The sequence below is a fragment of the Callithrix jacchus genome, chromosome 5 (genome assembly GCF_049354715.1).
Source record: "Callithrix jacchus isolate 240 chromosome 5, calJac240_pri, whole genome shotgun sequence".
Taxonomy (NCBI): Eukaryota; Metazoa; Chordata; class Mammalia; order Primates; family Cebidae; genus Callithrix; species Callithrix jacchus.
The window spans coordinates 28,542,524-28,558,183 of NC_133506.1; the positions used below are offsets into that span (position 1 = coordinate 28,542,524).

The 15,660-nt window shown below is 58.4% G+C and overlaps 1 protein-coding gene across 5 annotated transcripts in view; it reads right to left on the bottom strand.

Moving 5' to 3' along the window:
* The window catches only part of NKX2-2 (NK2 homeobox 2), a 37,411-nt gene extending 22,763 nt beyond the window's left edge, over window positions 1-14,648 (bottom strand). The window contains exons 1-3 of one of the 5 annotated variants that reach the window (XM_035298475.3): window positions 7,015-13,779; window positions 5,428-6,126; window positions 4,206-4,517 (exon numbers count right to left, since the gene is read on the bottom strand). In XM_035298475.3, the coding sequence (XP_035154366.1) occupies window positions 4,206-4,517; window positions 5,428-5,686 (571 nt within the window). In that variant the 5' untranslated portion in view covers window positions 5,687-6,126; window positions 7,015-13,779. Of the gene's footprint in view, window positions 1-3,054; window positions 4,518-5,427; window positions 6,127-7,014; window positions 13,780-14,514 lie in introns of those variants that run through there. The other 4 variants (XM_035298472.3, XM_035298473.3, XM_035298474.3 and 1 more) reach the window with 4 other exon arrangements.
* Window positions 14,649-15,660: the final 1,012 nt, after the last annotated feature.

The following is a 15,660-nucleotide window of genomic DNA, read 5'->3' on the forward strand; positions in this document are numbered from 1 at the left end:
CTGGGCCCCGGACTGAGCGGCACCCTTGGCCTCTCAAAACCTTTCTCGCAGTGAGTGGAAAGGCAGCTCCGCTCGCGGGGGCTTCAGGACCCGTCGGTAGGGTCCCTGGGTACCCTGAGTTGCCCCCCGAGTTCTAGGATGGCCCGACGGCGCAGAGCTCCTAGGCAGGAGTTTCTTGATACACACACAGGAGCGAGCAAAGTGCGCACAAGTGAGCCCAAACCCTGAAGGTGCAGGTTCGCTGACTCCCGTCCCAGCGTTAGAGTCAAGGAGAGAGAAGAGAGGAAGAGAAGGAGATCATGAGAGAAAGAGAGACTATGAAAGTAGAGAGAGATTACGAGAGGAGAGAGAGAGATTATGTGTGTGTGTGAGAGAGAGACAGAGAGAGACAGAGACAGAGAGAGAGAATGAGAGAGATCCAGCTTTCAGTGTCACGGGGCCTAGGCGGGGCCAGCGCCCTCCGAAGCCATCAAAGACAGGGGTGGCTTTTTCTCCCCTCCTCCAACCTCCTCCCCAATAGATATAGCACGAATTTTTAATGCGTCTTCCTTTCACAGACAACAATACAGGGTTTGAAAGCCGGACACAATTTAGGTTTTGTGCGGATCCCTCCTCGCGCTCCCTCGGCCCAGCTGGCCATATGGAATCCAGCATGGAGCCCGCGGATGACAAAGGGACCCAGTGACAGGCCCAACAAAACCCCAAGGAGACTTCTGCCTGACTCCGGGATTCACTGCCCGCGATAAGCGCGCTGAATGGTGCGGGGTGGGGCGAGGGGTGGGGGGCGGGCCCCTTCTCCCTCTTCCCCTCTCTCTGTCCCCGCGATCCTTTCTCTGTCCCTTTTTAATATGCACGCCTCTAACATCTCCGGCTCCCAGCTTTCCCATTGTGCGGTTTTGTACCGCCCGCTGTAGATTGGGCGAAGATAGACTGCTGAAGCGGACCCCGCGCCGGGTGCGCTCCCAGGGCGCTCGGGTTAGGGCCACACAGGGCTCTGCAGGCGCTTTTATTGACTCCATGGGGACCCGAGGACAGAGAGAGGCGGGCGCCGGGCCCACCTCCCGGGCTCCCGGCCGGCCTCAGGAGTGCACACCCAGATTGCAGGCCCGCGGTCCTGGCCACCGCTCCAAATGTGTCCTCAATGAGCAAGTGGTGGAAGCCTGCCAGAGTGAGGACCTTCCACTCTTGCCCCTTCCTCTCTGGAAACCTGGGGTTCTCTTGTAATCATTCTCACCCTGGAAACCCTGGAGCCTGGAACAGTCAAAATTGCTATAGGCCTTCTGACAACTTCACTCCAAGAGACTGGAAACCCCCACCTTTCTTCCCAGAAGATTTTGGGGTTAGGGGAAGTTGCAGGTGGATGTGGAGTGGTTAGAACCCGGGCACGCTGAGCATTCAATTATTGCACAACAAACTATTTGGGAAAAATTCGTTGGCCTTTACAAACAGCAAGACATAAACCCCCAAACATTGCCAAGCTAGTGTGGAGAACAAAGAGAGACCTTTTAGCATTTAGAAAAACTGCCCTTTCCCCGAGGATAAGCCTGGAGATGGGAAAGGACCTTTACCAGGATATTAGAAAGACTCCCGAGCCCTCAATTATCCAGTGCTGGTGTGGAAGGCGGGAATAAAGTGTCATCGCGTCCCTGGGCTGCTGCGCTGAGTGTTATCGACGCGCAGATTTGGTCGCACGGATAATCATGTTTGCTTTAGATATTGAATTAAACCTGATCATCAACTAGAGGGAGCGAGAAAGTCATTTGGGACCGCTCCCTTTGCCTGGCCTCCTCACTGCCACCCCACCTCCCAGCCTTGAAGGTGCAGCTTCGGAGAGAACAGCTACAATTTCCAAATGCGCCGACTTTCGCGTATGGAAGAACCTGCCTGGCTCTGAGCTACAGAGCCCCTACTATTTTCAGAAACCAGAGAAGAAAGGCTCACCCTCTAGTTCACCAGGCCCCCTGAGACGCTCCCCCGCGTGGCCAAGTGTGCGCCAGCATCCGCCAAGGAGATCTGCCCCCAGCGACAAGGGTGGGGCGGAATCAGTTCCCCACTGGAAAGATAGACGCGCCCTTCCAGGGCGAGCCGGGGGCTGTATGCCCACTTTCCGTCCTGGGCGCCCACTTCACCCTCAAACCTCTATTTCCTACCAATCCACCCAGTCCCACGCCCAAGGGGTGACTTGGGGGAACCGCACACCGCCGAACGTTGGCGGGGAGGAGGCCTGGGATCCAGTCCCCGGGGAGAGGCTAGGAAGCCCGGAAAGGATGGGAGAGGAAGGGAAGGGGTAGGCACGGTTTGCTGGGATTGCCAAAGATTCTCGCTCCCTTGCTCCCTGGCTCCCTGGGGCCAAAGAGCCTAGAGAAGGCTGCAGTGTCTCCTCCCTCCCCCGGGCCCAGGACCCCGCGTACCACCCCCCTCCTCCACTCCTCCGGCCCAGCCAAAGCCAAAGCCTAGCGCGCCCTGACCGCTCCCACCCTCGGCCTTAGTGGTCTCCTAGGCCGGCAACAGCCCGCAGATTTTGAAAAGGGGTGGCGAGAAAGCAGCCAGTCTTAACCTCAGACCCCCACACACCCACTTTCTTAGCGTGAGGTAAGTCAAACGCAACAAAGTGAAAGTCATCCAGTGTAGTGGCTTCAACAGCTTCTCAGGCTGAAAGAGCCACTCGTAGATTTGGGCAGCGAGGGGGGTTTGCTCTCCTCGCCTTTGCGGCTCCCTAAGCCACTTTTCCTTCCGAAGCCGGACGGTGCCGCCCGGGGTTCAGACAGCGCGCGAGGCCAGAGGAGAGGCCGGTGGGGAGAGAGTGGGCGACCCTGGGCTTGGGGCCGACGGCTCGGAGGCCCAGCGTTCCCGCCCCTGCCCCAATCCTAGGCGCGGGGTGCAGCCTGTGGTCGGAGTGGCCTGCACCAGGAGCCCCGCCCGCCCCAGGGCCATGGTGCCCCCGGCCTCCCCGCCCAAGAGGAACCGCCGGTGGGAGCCCCTTGGGCGGCCGGGTCCCGCTCCCAGCCCCAGGCCTCCAGCCCGGCGAAGTCGGACAAACCGGAGGGCCGGGCATTTTGTTCTTTTAAACACAGGATTTTTATTAAAATTCTTATTTAAAAAATGGAAAGCTTTCAGCGCCCGGCGCTCTTGGGGAAACCGCGCGGAACCGCTGAGCTCCAAGTTCGGGGCTCAAGGCCCGGAGGATGGGGCAGGGGGCTCCCTACCTACACGGTTTTCTTTTCCATGTTTGAGAAATGTTTGCACTGAATAAAATAAAAAGAGAAAGGAAGAAAGCAGGGGAAAACGCAAATATAACCAAACCCAAAAAAGCCGCAAAGAAAGGAGTTGGACCCAGAAGGGAAACAGGCCCACCCTGAAGGTCATTTTGGCAACAATCACCACCGATATTTACAACGAAAAGCGAAATCTGCCACCAGTTGTCAGAACGTTTACATGGCCATAAATATTTAGCATTTTCTTATTTTTTTAAAAAAGGAAGAAATTCTCTATATTTTTAAAGTGTTCTCCACTTGCTTTAGAAGACAGCTGACAATATCGCTACTCACACAAACATATTTTACAAAATTCACGAAAGCAGGGGTGGGGATCGGTCTTTTTCTGGTTTTCAAGTGGCGACATTAACGCTGGGACGGTTTGGTCCCCCCGGGGAGAGGCAAAGAAGCGAAGCGGCGCAAACGTTCTGTAAACACGGCGTAGAGTTCAGCCCTCTCCAAAGGTTCAGAAGGAGAGGCTTGGGCAGAGCTGGATGGGTGGAATCTGCCACTCCAAGGAGACGCAGGCCACCTCCCGGCGCCTCCCTGATGGAGCCGAGAGTCAACTCGATTCCATAATATTTATAATAATAATAATGAGAACCACCATGAGGACCGAGGCCTCCTCGCCGCCGCCGCCGCCGCCGCCGCCGCCGGGGTGGGGCCTGGGCCTGGTGCGCAAGTCTGGTTGGGGTGGTGCTCACCAAGTCCACTGCTGGGCCTGGACCAGGGGGTGTGCTGTCGGGTACTGAGGGGTGCTGGCCGAGCTGTACTGGGCGTTGTACTGCATGTGCTGCAGCGACTGCGCGCTGTAGGCCGAAAAGGGGATGCCCGCCTGGAAGGTGGCGGCTGCCAAGTCCTGGGCTTTGAGCGCGTGGCATGGTTTGCCGTCCCTGACCAAGACGGGCACGGCCACCCGGCGCGGCGAGGGCAGGGGCGTCACCTCCATACCTTTCTCGGCCCGGGCGCGCTTCATCTTGTAGCGGTGGTTCTGGAACCAGATCTTGACCTGCGTGGGCGTGAGGCGGATGAGGCTGGCCAGGTGCTCGCGCTCCGGCGCGGACAGGTACCGCTGCTGCCGAAAGCGCCGCTCCAGCTCGTAGGTCTGCGCCTTGGAGAAAAGCACCCGCCGCTTCCGCTTCTTGCCAGCGTCCCCCCCGCCGCCCGGGGTCTCCTTGTCATTGTCCGGTGACTCGTCAGCCGAGGGTTCCGGGGACTTGGAGCTTGAGTCCTGAGGGGGCGCGCCGGCTGCCAGACCGTGCACTGGGGGAGGGGGAGAAAGAAGCGCGTCAGGCGCCTGGAGGCCGCGCGCAGCCCGCACCAGACTCGGAGCACCCCAGATCCTCCGTGCGCCCCTGGCCCTCCGCGCCTGGCAGCCCAGCCCGGCTGCCTTTGCTGTGACCCCTGACTAGCTCCACGCCTGACGAAGATGTTTAGGCCTCCCAGGGTAAAGAGGGAAATTGGCAGGAGAGGGGGCTGGGGCTCGCGTTTCTAGGGGATCCCAAAGTGTGGGTGAGAATTTGGGGGGAGTGGTGCACCAAAGATCATCGCGGGTTAAGGGCTTCGGCCCCCTTAAGCCGTTTCCTCTCGGGAGAGACGTGGGCAGATTTTTAAAAGAAAAACCCCACAATCCCAGCATTGATCTCCTCGGCCATTTGAGGAAGGTTTTTGGGGGCTTTGGTTTCTGCTTTCGGGTTTTCTAGACACCCCCTGCACCGCACAAAGCGTCCTCTATGATCGCGCAGGGGGCAGGGTGAGCTATTTATACCCGGGCCACCCGAAGCCTCCCCACCCTCCATCCGTACCGGATGAGGCTCGCTGGCTACCTCCAGTCCCTCCCATCGGCTGAAGTTGGGGGTCCGGCTGGAGCCCTCAGTCCCAGTTGACATCATATACCGGCCCCTGGGAGGTATAGCCCTTCTCCCTCTTTCTCCTTAATTTCTCGCGTTGAAAAAAATATCGGTGATCGAGTCCTTTCCCGGAACTACGGGGATGTGAAGAGGAGGGCAGAGGGCATCCTATACATACAAGTGTTAAAAATCTTTCTAGGGATCCGTGTGAGGTGGTCTGGGCTTACATGGCCCCTTCCCCTTTCATTCCCAGTGTCCAACCCGAGTTGCGGCCGCGGGAATGGAGGCTACCACGGCCTCGGCAGCCAAGTTTCGCTACTTACGGGAGTACTGGAGGCCCTCGGTGCTGGCCAGCCAGCGCGTGTATGGGTTGTCGCTGCTGTCGTAGAAGGGGTTCTTCAGGGGCAGGCTCTGCACCGCGTCCAGGGCGCCCTGCCCCAGCGGCCCGGCCCTCTTAGTGGGCTCGGGTCCCTCGTTCTCTTCCTCCGGCCCTTCGGCCACAGAGCCCTCCTCATCGTTGGTGTCCGGCAGGTCTAAGATGTCCTTGACCGAAAACCCCGTCTTTGTGTTGGTCAGCGACATGGTTCGAGACCCCAAAATTTATGTCGCAAAGTTGTAGCTTCACTAGGTCAATTCGTGGCTCTCCCCAGCCCGGCGGGCGGGGGAGGGGGGAGTTGGGGGGAGGGACTGGGGGAGGGGAGGAGGGAATTGGCTTTAATTATTGGTATAATAATTATTTTTAAAAAGAGAAAGAAACTGGGGATGCGGGAGGAAAAAATGAAGCCCGACCCAGTGCCTCTGTCTTCTTTGAAAACACGCGGAAATGGACGTAGGGAGCTGGGCTGCCTGCGCGCCGAGCGCCGCGGGCCCCGGCCTTAGTTTGTAACTCCAGGAGGGGTGCCAAGGCGGCGTCAGCTCGGGCTCCGGCGGCCGCTCGGCGCGCGGTGGCGGCTGGTGGCGAGGAAAAAATGGGCCATTGCCCGAGCGATCAGTCCATATAAGGCTGGGCTCCACTCACGAACCTGGGGAGGGGGGGAGAGGGGGAGAAAGAGAGGGAGGGAGGGAAAGAAAGAGGGAGGGAGGGGGAGCGAGAGAGGGAGCGGGAGAAGGGTGGAAAAAAAAGGGGGAAGAGATATTAAAAACGCAAAGGTTGGCCACGTGTGGGCGGGTCTTGGGAGTCAAGTGGATGAAGACAGTATTTGCAGATGTGAAATTGTGGGTTTTGGGGAGCTCCGCGCTCCCAGCCAACGGCCCTCTAGACCAAGATGAGAGGTGTAACGTGTCAATTAATTGCAAAGACGGGGCGAGCCTTTTTTTTTTTTAACCCAGTATTTACATACAAAGGGCCACCGCGTCGCTCGCGAGTCCACACACTTGAAAGGGCCGTTTTAACAAATTGCATCTTAAAAAAGGTGGGGGTGGGGAGGAGGAGAAGAGGAAACAAAACAGAAACCAAGAGAAGGGGGAAAAAAAACCCTCTTTAACATTCACTGGTTCCTACCTCCCCGCCCCCGCGTGCCCACCCCCGGCAAGCCGGAAAATTGGCGATTTGTGGCGCCTATGGAAAATGGGGAGGGGGCGAAGGCCGAGCTGCGGAAATCTCTCCTTTCCATCGCTGGTGGTTCCCTAAACAAGATCCGGTTCAAATGGCAAGAGCCCAACTTCTGTAAGCCTCCTAGGTCAATATTTTGGTTGAGGCTTAAGGATGAGTGCTAGAAATGACAAGGCAAGTAATTGATTCCAGTTAACCGCGAGAGAGGCCGAAACCCAGGAGAGAGCTCCGCTCCCGGCCGGCCAGAGCCACCACCAAGCGACCCGCCCCCCTCCAGCCACCCTTTATTTGCTAAAGACTCATTTATTTCCTTCACTCCGCCTCCCCCCACCTCCCACCCCCAAGCCCCCGCCTCCACCTCTTTGCTGCGGAGGAGGACGCACAGTTCACTTTCTGCTTTGCGGGCGGTCCCGGGGAGGGCGGGGTTAGAGTCGGGAGCTCCAACTTCGGCTGGGGTCGGACCCCGGCCCTGCGGCCTCTGGGCTCCGCGGGCCGCTTTCCCCGTGTGGAGGAAAGGGCAGACAGCCCCGCTCTTTCCTGCCCTCTATTATCCCTCCCTCTCTTGCCCCCTCCAACTCCAGCCTCCGATTAGAGGTGGAGCAGCGTGAAGGCAGCGGGGCGGGATGGGGGTGGGGTGGGGGTTGTTTCTACAGCCTGGGTGAGGACCCAGAAAGCTGCGGGGGAGGGGGGTCACTGGGCGGCCCGACGCCACCGCGTTTTCTCTCCAGTTTTTTTCTCCCATGCGAGTTCTTTAGTGTGGTCTCCTTTTGAACGCCCTGGGCGCGTTCGGAGTACGCGCTCCACGTTTCCAGGTTAAGTCAGGTTAGTGTGAAGTTTCCAACCACTCTCTGCTCTGGGAACTGAACTTTCCCGGGATTGCACCTCCTCCTCGGCGCTGGGGTTGGAAAAGACCATGCCTCTCCTTCAGTTAAAGAACATGTTTGTGCGTTGTGGGGTATATTGGCTACCTGATGCTCGTTCGCCCCCGAGGAGCGTCAGGAGGCAGCTTTGTCTGGGGGCGGGGAGGGCACAGAAGGCCGCCCCTGCAGGGTCCGGGTCTTGTCTTCCCACAGCCTGGGCCGCCTTGGCGCCGGCCAAGCTGACCGCGCGGGCGCCGGGTCCTGCTCGCGCGCAGCTGCCGTGGCCGCCGCCGCGCCCCCGCTGCCCTGGGGTTGCCAGCGCCGGGTGAGGGCGCCTCTCCCCGAGCCGCTCGGCGGCTTTCTGCAGCCCTCGCTGCCTCGCCCCCAGTATGTGACGTGGGTGACAATGGCCCAGGTTAGAGTGAGCCCCTCGTCGGCGCGTCCTGGGTGGTCGGACCCCGGCAAACACAAATACAAACCGATTGCTAAGCTGCGGACAATGAGCGAAATGTAGACAAATGTCCCGCTCCCGTTGGAAGCCTTTGTCCCGGCTCGGTTTTTGCATTTATTTCAGTGGCGAAATAATACATGATTGACGCTCTCTTTCAATGTGTCCTAACTGTTTGGAATAAATCTAAGGTTGTTCCTAGTTGTCATGGCATTCAACCCTTTTCAATGGACTATCTCTTCATTCATTTCTGAATCCGTCCACAATATTAAGGAAACCCCTTCATGTCGAGGCTCCCCGATTCCTCTTTCTCCTCCTACTTTTTCTTTTCTTCTCCCCCCCCTCCATCCCCCCTTTTTTCCCTGCAAGAATTAAAAACTGGTTTGAATCGTGTTTCTCGAACCCATTACTTTAGTGCTTTTTTTTTTTTTCTTTTTCCCTCGCTTTTTAGTCTCTGTCTTTCTCAGCCTCCCCCCTCCTTTCACGTGGGAGCTCCTCGCTCTGCCCCGTCGGAGGAGGGAAGTTGGTTCTCCAGGAGTCAGGGAAGAGTCGAATTTGGATCCAGAGGCGGGGGGGAGGGTGGGCCTGCCGCTGCCATTGTTACTCAGCTGTTAAATAAATAACTGGTGAGAAAAAAAAGTTCCTCTATCCAAGCGGTGCAGCAAAGACACTCCTTTTGTTCCTCCTCCTATTCCTCGGTCCTAAGGGGGTGGAGGCTCTCTTGGGGACCAGGGCAGCCTCCAGGATGGGGATCCAGAACAGAGCCTGGTTGCGCCAGGCAAATTCTTGGGTGGGGTGGCAAAGGGGTCTTTGGCAGGAAGTGTCCTTTCTCGCATATCCCCACAGCCACCTTAGGTGGGGGATGCCCACAGAGGCCTTCCACAGCGCGTTCATTTCTTCAGCTGGGAACCACCTCGAAGTTCCATGTAGTTCCCAACTTCTCTCCCCCTTCGCCAGCATAGTAGACCTTTCTTCCCAGGATCTAAATCAGCACCGCTGCTATTGATCGAGTCCCCTCCCCTCAATCGTGGGACCCTGCAAGGTCCACAGAGCATCTGAGAGAGGATTGCTTTCCTAGGGGAATCCTGGCTCCTGGAATTAATCATAGGGATGGAGTGCTGCTATAGGCGCCTAGAGAAGGAGCCCCTCAGCCCATTTCTCATTTCTCTGCCCTTGCGTCTGCCCCTTGGCCCTAATGATCAGCCGAATCCTTCCGTGTCTCAGTTCACGGTGTCTTCTTCCCGGAGCACCTGAGGCGCCCACTTACCCTGCCTTTGCTGGCCACCGCCTGGACTTCGGGCCTCCTACAGCTTACCCCAGCGAGTCTTCCAGTTTTTCTTTCCCCTGACCTGGGGGCAGCTGAACAGGGAGGGAGGGAACTGCAGAGAGCTTTGGTCTTCCTCTTCCGCGATCGCTGCTGCCGGTCCACAGCGTTCAGTCTCCCTCCCGGGACCTCGAGACTCCATTTCCCCCATCACTTCGTCGCCCGAGTGGTTCCCGGGTCCGTTTCCGGAGTGTTAACATTTGCAAATGAAAAGGCGCAGGGTGACCGCTGGGAGGCCGTAATTGAAGGGGAGAAACTGGGCTTGTTAGTGGAAGATCATAAAATGCAAGTCCCCCAGGAGCGGCCTGTGGACGCCGGGAGGCCCGCGCAGGCCCAGCTGGCGGCCAGGGCAAGCCTGGTGCCCAGAGAACAGTCCAGCGTCTCCTCAATTTCTTGGGCCGGGTGTGCGCCCAAAGAGCCTGGAGGCCAAGGCGCCCAATGCACCGCTTCCGCCCCAATTAAACAGGTGATTGCATCCTGAGGACTCCCCAAGAGGCCTCCCGGAATACTGAGAGGCCCTGCCCCGCTCCCTTCCTCCTCCGGAGAGTCCTTCAGTCACTGCCCACCATCTCCAGTCTGCCAGTGTCTGCCAGCACCAGTTTCAGCTCCACTTGTCTCCCCCACTCGGCATTCTTTAGGAAATTCTTTCCAGGTGCCATCGTGCACCCAAGCGAGTTCAGTGTCCTCCGTTCCGTCAGGTTTGGGCTCAGCTGCAGTGGTCTGGAGACCTCACAGGCGCTCTGCAAGAGGCCTCGTTCTGCTGAGTCCTTGGGGAGGAAGTTGAGGCGGGTGCTGGAAGTTCTGAACTCAGCGTGCCCCGGGCCGGAGGAGATTTGCTTGGTGTCACCTTAGCGTCCCGAACACCGTGCACCCTTGCTGGGGTCACCTGAACAGCCAGACCCCCCAACCCCATCTTTATTCGCATCGAGGTTTCAGGTTCCGTACCCATCTCTGGCTCTATTCATTCTTCCTAGGTTGAGAATGGACTCATCGAAAGTCCCAGGCAGGGGAGAAGGCGGCGGAGGGGAGGAAGAGAACCTGTGCCCCCGGAGGCTAGAGGGGCGCCTCCCTCGCTCTGTTGCTCTGGGTTCTGCGACGGATTGAGTTCGGGCGCAGGGAGGCTGAACAATCACCGGAGGCCCGGGAGGGGCGGCGAATGTACACAGGCTAAGTGGCCCCACTCCAGGACAAGTGGCCCTCTAAGTCGGCCCAGTGTTTACCTGTTTACTTTCCCAGGTAGCTGAAATACGAGCGCCTTTTCTGCGCTCCGGGGCGCGGGGCCGCCCAGAGGCCCCCTGGGTTCCCGGCTGCCGCCCTCCCACTCCTCCGCTGTACGCCCCCTGGGGGCGGGTGGCGCGCTCTAAACAACAGCAAATCAGGCAAGAAAGGAAGATACAGGAGGGCAGGCGAGGCCGCGGCACTCCCCACGGGGAGGGGAGCCTCTCCTAGGCTCAGTGGACGGCAGCCGTCCCTTCCCCCATCTCTGTTCTGGGCGACGGGGGCCTCTTGGGAGGCCACCTGTGTTCGCATCCTTCCCCGTTCAAGCCGACGGTGAAAGCTTGCAGGGTACCTGTCTCCTGTCTTCCAGGGGAATGAGGGCAGAAAAAGTCTTCCGGGGTGGGGGTTGGAGTCTTGGGGCCTGCTCTAAAGAGGGGTAGACCTTGAGGAGCCCAAAGCTTCAACAGCCCTAGGCGTCACCCCTCACACTCCCCACCCTCAAAAGCGCTTCCAATCATTATAAACACAAGGTCTTTTCCCTTTATTTGGAAACACTAATTTGTCTGACTTCATTTCATTTCTTCGTCTTTTTTTTTTGGAATGAAAAAGGGTTGAAAAGAAACTCCTTTCCTGGTACAGTATGTGGCTGAGCTCTCAGACCCCCCCCCCCCGCCCCCCGCACATCCCATCTCAGATAACAACCTTCAAGTGGATTAGTTTATTGTCTGGTTAGCGCCAAGGTGCAAGCGTTTGTCTTCATTCACTCCGGAAACAAAGCGCGTTGCACCTTCCTGCTCCAGCAAGGATTAACGGCGCGGACACAAAGGTTTAGTCGGACGGGGAAGGTTTATTTTATCTCCGGTTGGAGACTCAGAGCGTGGCATGCACTTGAAATCAATGAGAAAGGAAAATGTCACCCAGTCTGGTCCCTGACTGTGGCGATAAAGACTTCACCTTAAGGATGGCATCTCCAAAACAGCTCCACTTCAGCCTCACCTTCCAGTGCAGGAGCAGGGGTTACAGGAAGCAGGGGTGTCAGCTCTCAAGTCCTGGATGAAAGAAAGCGGGGAATGTACCCCAGGAATACTAGGTGGTGCTGGGACCTTTCTTAACCAGAAAATGAAAGTCAGTCCCAGCTCCAATTGCCCTCGCCACCTGCCTTTGGAGAAGGAAACGGTAATAGGAAATCCCTGCTGTCTGTGGGGTGGCCGAGTGGAGCCTCTAGGTTGCAGAGGCCTAAAGCTGTGTTAGCCTGCAACTTTGAAGAGGCCAGAGTGTGCCTGGCAGATCTCTGGCAGGAGAGACTCACAGCCATTGGACAGGTGGACCAGAAAGTGGGCATTGGACAGGTGGACCAGAAAGTGTGAAAGGAAAGGAAATCTCAACCTGCTTTGGGTTTAAGTCTAAGGTGAGTCCCCCCCCACACACACTCTTTGGTCCATATTATGTTAACTCTTTAAATTGTCCCAGGAGGGGAAAAATGAGTGGATGCCTCTCAGATGGACAATCCTCCCAAGTCAACTAAGAAGGCCTTGGGTAGATTAAGTTCTCCAGGTCCAGAGACTGAGACTGAGTTCAGATTCTGTGTCTGGGGGAAAATCCTCATCCCTTTCCTCCAGAGTTTCGGGAACCCCCTTTGAAGCCACGGAGAGAACTGATCCTCGGACCTGGATCCTGGAGTCCCCCTGCGATTAATTCCGTGGGTTCAGGAGGAAGGAGTCTAGGTGAGCTTCCTTCTCCCTATTCTTTTTCAAGGCAAAATATACAACAGTTTCTCTATTATCTGCCTCCTTCCCACCAAAAAAGGGGCAAGTATCTCCCGAGGATGTAAATAGTAATAGGAATTAGTATTTGTCTTCCTATTAATCAGCCTCATTGTGTGGGCATGAGACCCTGCGGGCATATGTTAGGACTTTGATAAATGCACTTTAATGAGATCTTTAAAAATGCATCCAATAAAATAAAAGGCGAGGAAAGCCGTTTAACTTTCATGGATGTTAAATTGAACACGAACTGTGGCTCCAGGCGCGCTACAAAATGGAACCGGCCTCCCTCCAATATTTTATTTAAAAACGTAGCTTTAAGTCCCCCTCGGGCCAAACGAGCCTGTCCTAGCCAATCCGTTATCATGGGTTTATTGGGAAACCAAACGCCACGTCCCCCCGGGCGAACCCCTTCCCTTTATTCGTTCGCGCTGCTCTAATGATTAAATATGTTACAATGAGATTACGCATCGTCAGTGTTGCCTTCAGGAACGTTCTTTCAGCCAAGCCCGACCTTCCCCGGATGAGGGCGATTTCAATACAGGAGATTTGGGTTTCTCTAGGAAACGCGCTGAAAGCACTTTCTTATCTGAATTTACTTCTTAACACGTGACAAAATCATTACCACAAGACTTTGGAAAACCAGCCGCTCTCCTAACGGGTTTGCATTTAGCACTTAAAGCTGGGCCGGGCGGGCCGATGGGAAAAGTAGTTGTCGGTGGCACCGGGAAGGCACGCTCTTAGCTCCAGCTAAGAGCTTGGTTTGGGAAGGACAGGAACGCGCCCTCGGGCCCTTGGGCACAGAGAAGGGGATCCTAGGGCTCTGTCTCTCTCTCTCTTTAGTGTGGGCACCAGAGGCCCACAACCCTCCCCTAGACGCAGCGCCCCCTTTCCACCCCCAAGAGCCACCAAAGTCGAGAAGGCGCCAGAGGGGATCCAAAGAGCCTACTGGTAGTGTGTGCGTGTGTGTTGTGGGAGGAGGTTGGGGCGGAGGGGGCGCCCCTCGGAGACAAGGACCCCACCAAGGTTCATTTCTGATCCTCTGGCGATCTCTACTGACACAAACGAGAACTGTCTGGCGCCAGGCGCCGCCCGGGCAACAATCGCCTCCCAAACTCCAGGCTTCAGTCGCCTGTCCAGAGACCTCAGTTCACAGCACCGGCCCTCAGCCCGGGTTCCTCCTGTCTGCTACTCCCGCCTCTTGCCCTTCTGCTCATCACTACAGTCCCCTCACGTTCCAGTTACGCCAGAGGAGAAGCCTCTGTCTCCACCCGGCACCATCTCCAAATTACCTTCGGGACTTCTGCCTCTGCCTCAATCCCAGATCCCGAGCCCCACGCGATGCACAGGGGCGACTTACCCGGCGGAGGTGGGTGCAGCGGCCGCCCCTTCCTCACCGCGGCCCCGCCAGCCAGCCGAGGCGCAGCCGGCCCTGGGCGATGGGGAGGGAGTTGGCCAGGCGCTCCGCGCGCCCGCTCCGCCTCTTACTTCTAGCGCGGCTGCGACGGCCCCGCCGCATTTCAAGGCGCGTCTTTATCTAGTCCTCCACCTACTCGGACCCCCCTCGCTCTGCGCCCTTCCCCCACCGCGCGCCGTCCCGGGCGGGGCTCAGGGGACCGCACGGCTCCGGGCAGGCGGGGACCGCCGCGGGCTCCGCGTCCCTCCCTCCTCCTTCGCCTCCCAGCCCCGCACCTTCCCAGCCCCAGAGACAGTCCGGCTTTCCCTTACCGCACTGGAAAGTGCGCGGCGGCTGGAGCACCTGGCCTCGGCGGCAGGTAAAACTTTTCCTGACTGCAGGCGAGACAGAGGGGCCCTGCTCGTCCTCGAGTGCTCTCCACCCCAGCCGTGAACGGCGAAGTCGGGGAGAACTTGGGAGGCCCCGCACTTTCCCACCTGCTGCGTCCGGACTACGTAGCTTGGGGACCGAGCCAAGTCAGGACCGGAGAGAGGGAGGGGCGCGCAACCGGGGTCCGCCGAGAACCGGAGCCCCGGCGCCAGTCGGCAGGGACGGCTGTGCCCCGAGACCCCTCTCCGCTGGTGGGCCGCGCGGACCGTGCCCAGAGCGCGTTCCCGCGCCGGGCGGCTGCGGCAAGAGGACCAGACAGTCCGCGCCTGGCAGTGAGGGCGACACCGGGCTTCCTCCACCGCCACCGCCGGGCTCCGCTGCGGCTCCCGGGCTCGGCAGGGTGCCCCGCGCCACCCCCATCCCGCGTCCACCGGAAACGCGCGCGAGCTGCAGGCTCACCTGGAGCGCGGCTGCGCCGCTGGAGCCTCGGCTCAGCGAGCGCGCAGGTCCCGGCCGCTCTTTATTCCGAGCCGCGGGCGGCGGCGGAGTCGCGGGCGCTCGGGCTGTGGCGAGGCGCGGCCGGCGAGCACTCCCCCTCCCGGCTCGGGGCTCCCGGCTCCAGGCTCCCGGCCCGGCGGCCCCACCCTCCCGGCTCCGGCCGCGCGGCCACCGCGCGGCCCCAGCGGAGGGGGCCGCTCCCCCGCGCCGCGCGCCCTGTTTGTTTTCCTTGCCGGACTGACGTGAGTCAAAATATTGGCCATATGTTCAGTGGTAATAAATTGGATATGAGCGCAAACACACTTGGGCTTCGATGACTCTTTCAGCTGCCACATGGCCGGCTTGGCCGGGAGGGGGCTTCCACCCCTGCCTCGGCCCCCCCGCCCCAAACACGCGAGTAGGTTCCCTCTCTGGAACGCCTTTCTGAGCTGGAGATCTGGGACCCCAAGTCTCTCCCGACCCTCGCCCCTCCTCTGCCCCTAGCAGAGCTTTGGACTCCTCAGCTCCTGGCGAGCTCGGACTGCTGGTTGACAAGGTCGCCATCTATAAATTGCTCGGTCGCTAAGACGCCATAAAACCAAAGGACCAGATGTGGCACGTTATTTATGTGTGAAACCGCGTTTACACTAGATACGAGGATCCAAGGCAGATAGCACGACTTCGCGGGAGGTCACGGACAGCTCGCCCGGGCTCCAGGCTCCTCCCCCAGCACGATCCCCTCTTCAGGTAGAGGGTCGTCGGTCTTCCCGGGAAAGGGATTCAGCCCTGCAGCCCAGGAGGGAAGTGATTTCAGTGCGCTTGTGCCAAAATGCCACCTGTCCAGGATTAGAGGCAGCCTCTGGGGTTTGTTTCCATAGCTTTCCTGTTTCTCCTGCTCTTGCCTTCCTTTTATTACAGGCCCCTGGGAGGCTGTTTTATTTTCCAGGCGGTTGATAACGTTTCATGAGACCTTGGTCTGACACAGTAAGGGTGGTGTTTGAAAGCTGGAGATGCCAACTCTGTGGGTTGGTGGGATTTGGGGGTGGGGTCTCCTGACCCCCGAGGGAAGGATTTTGGGAAGTGGGGCAGTCCATCTGGCTGAGGGAGCACCTGAAATTATTCTCGCCT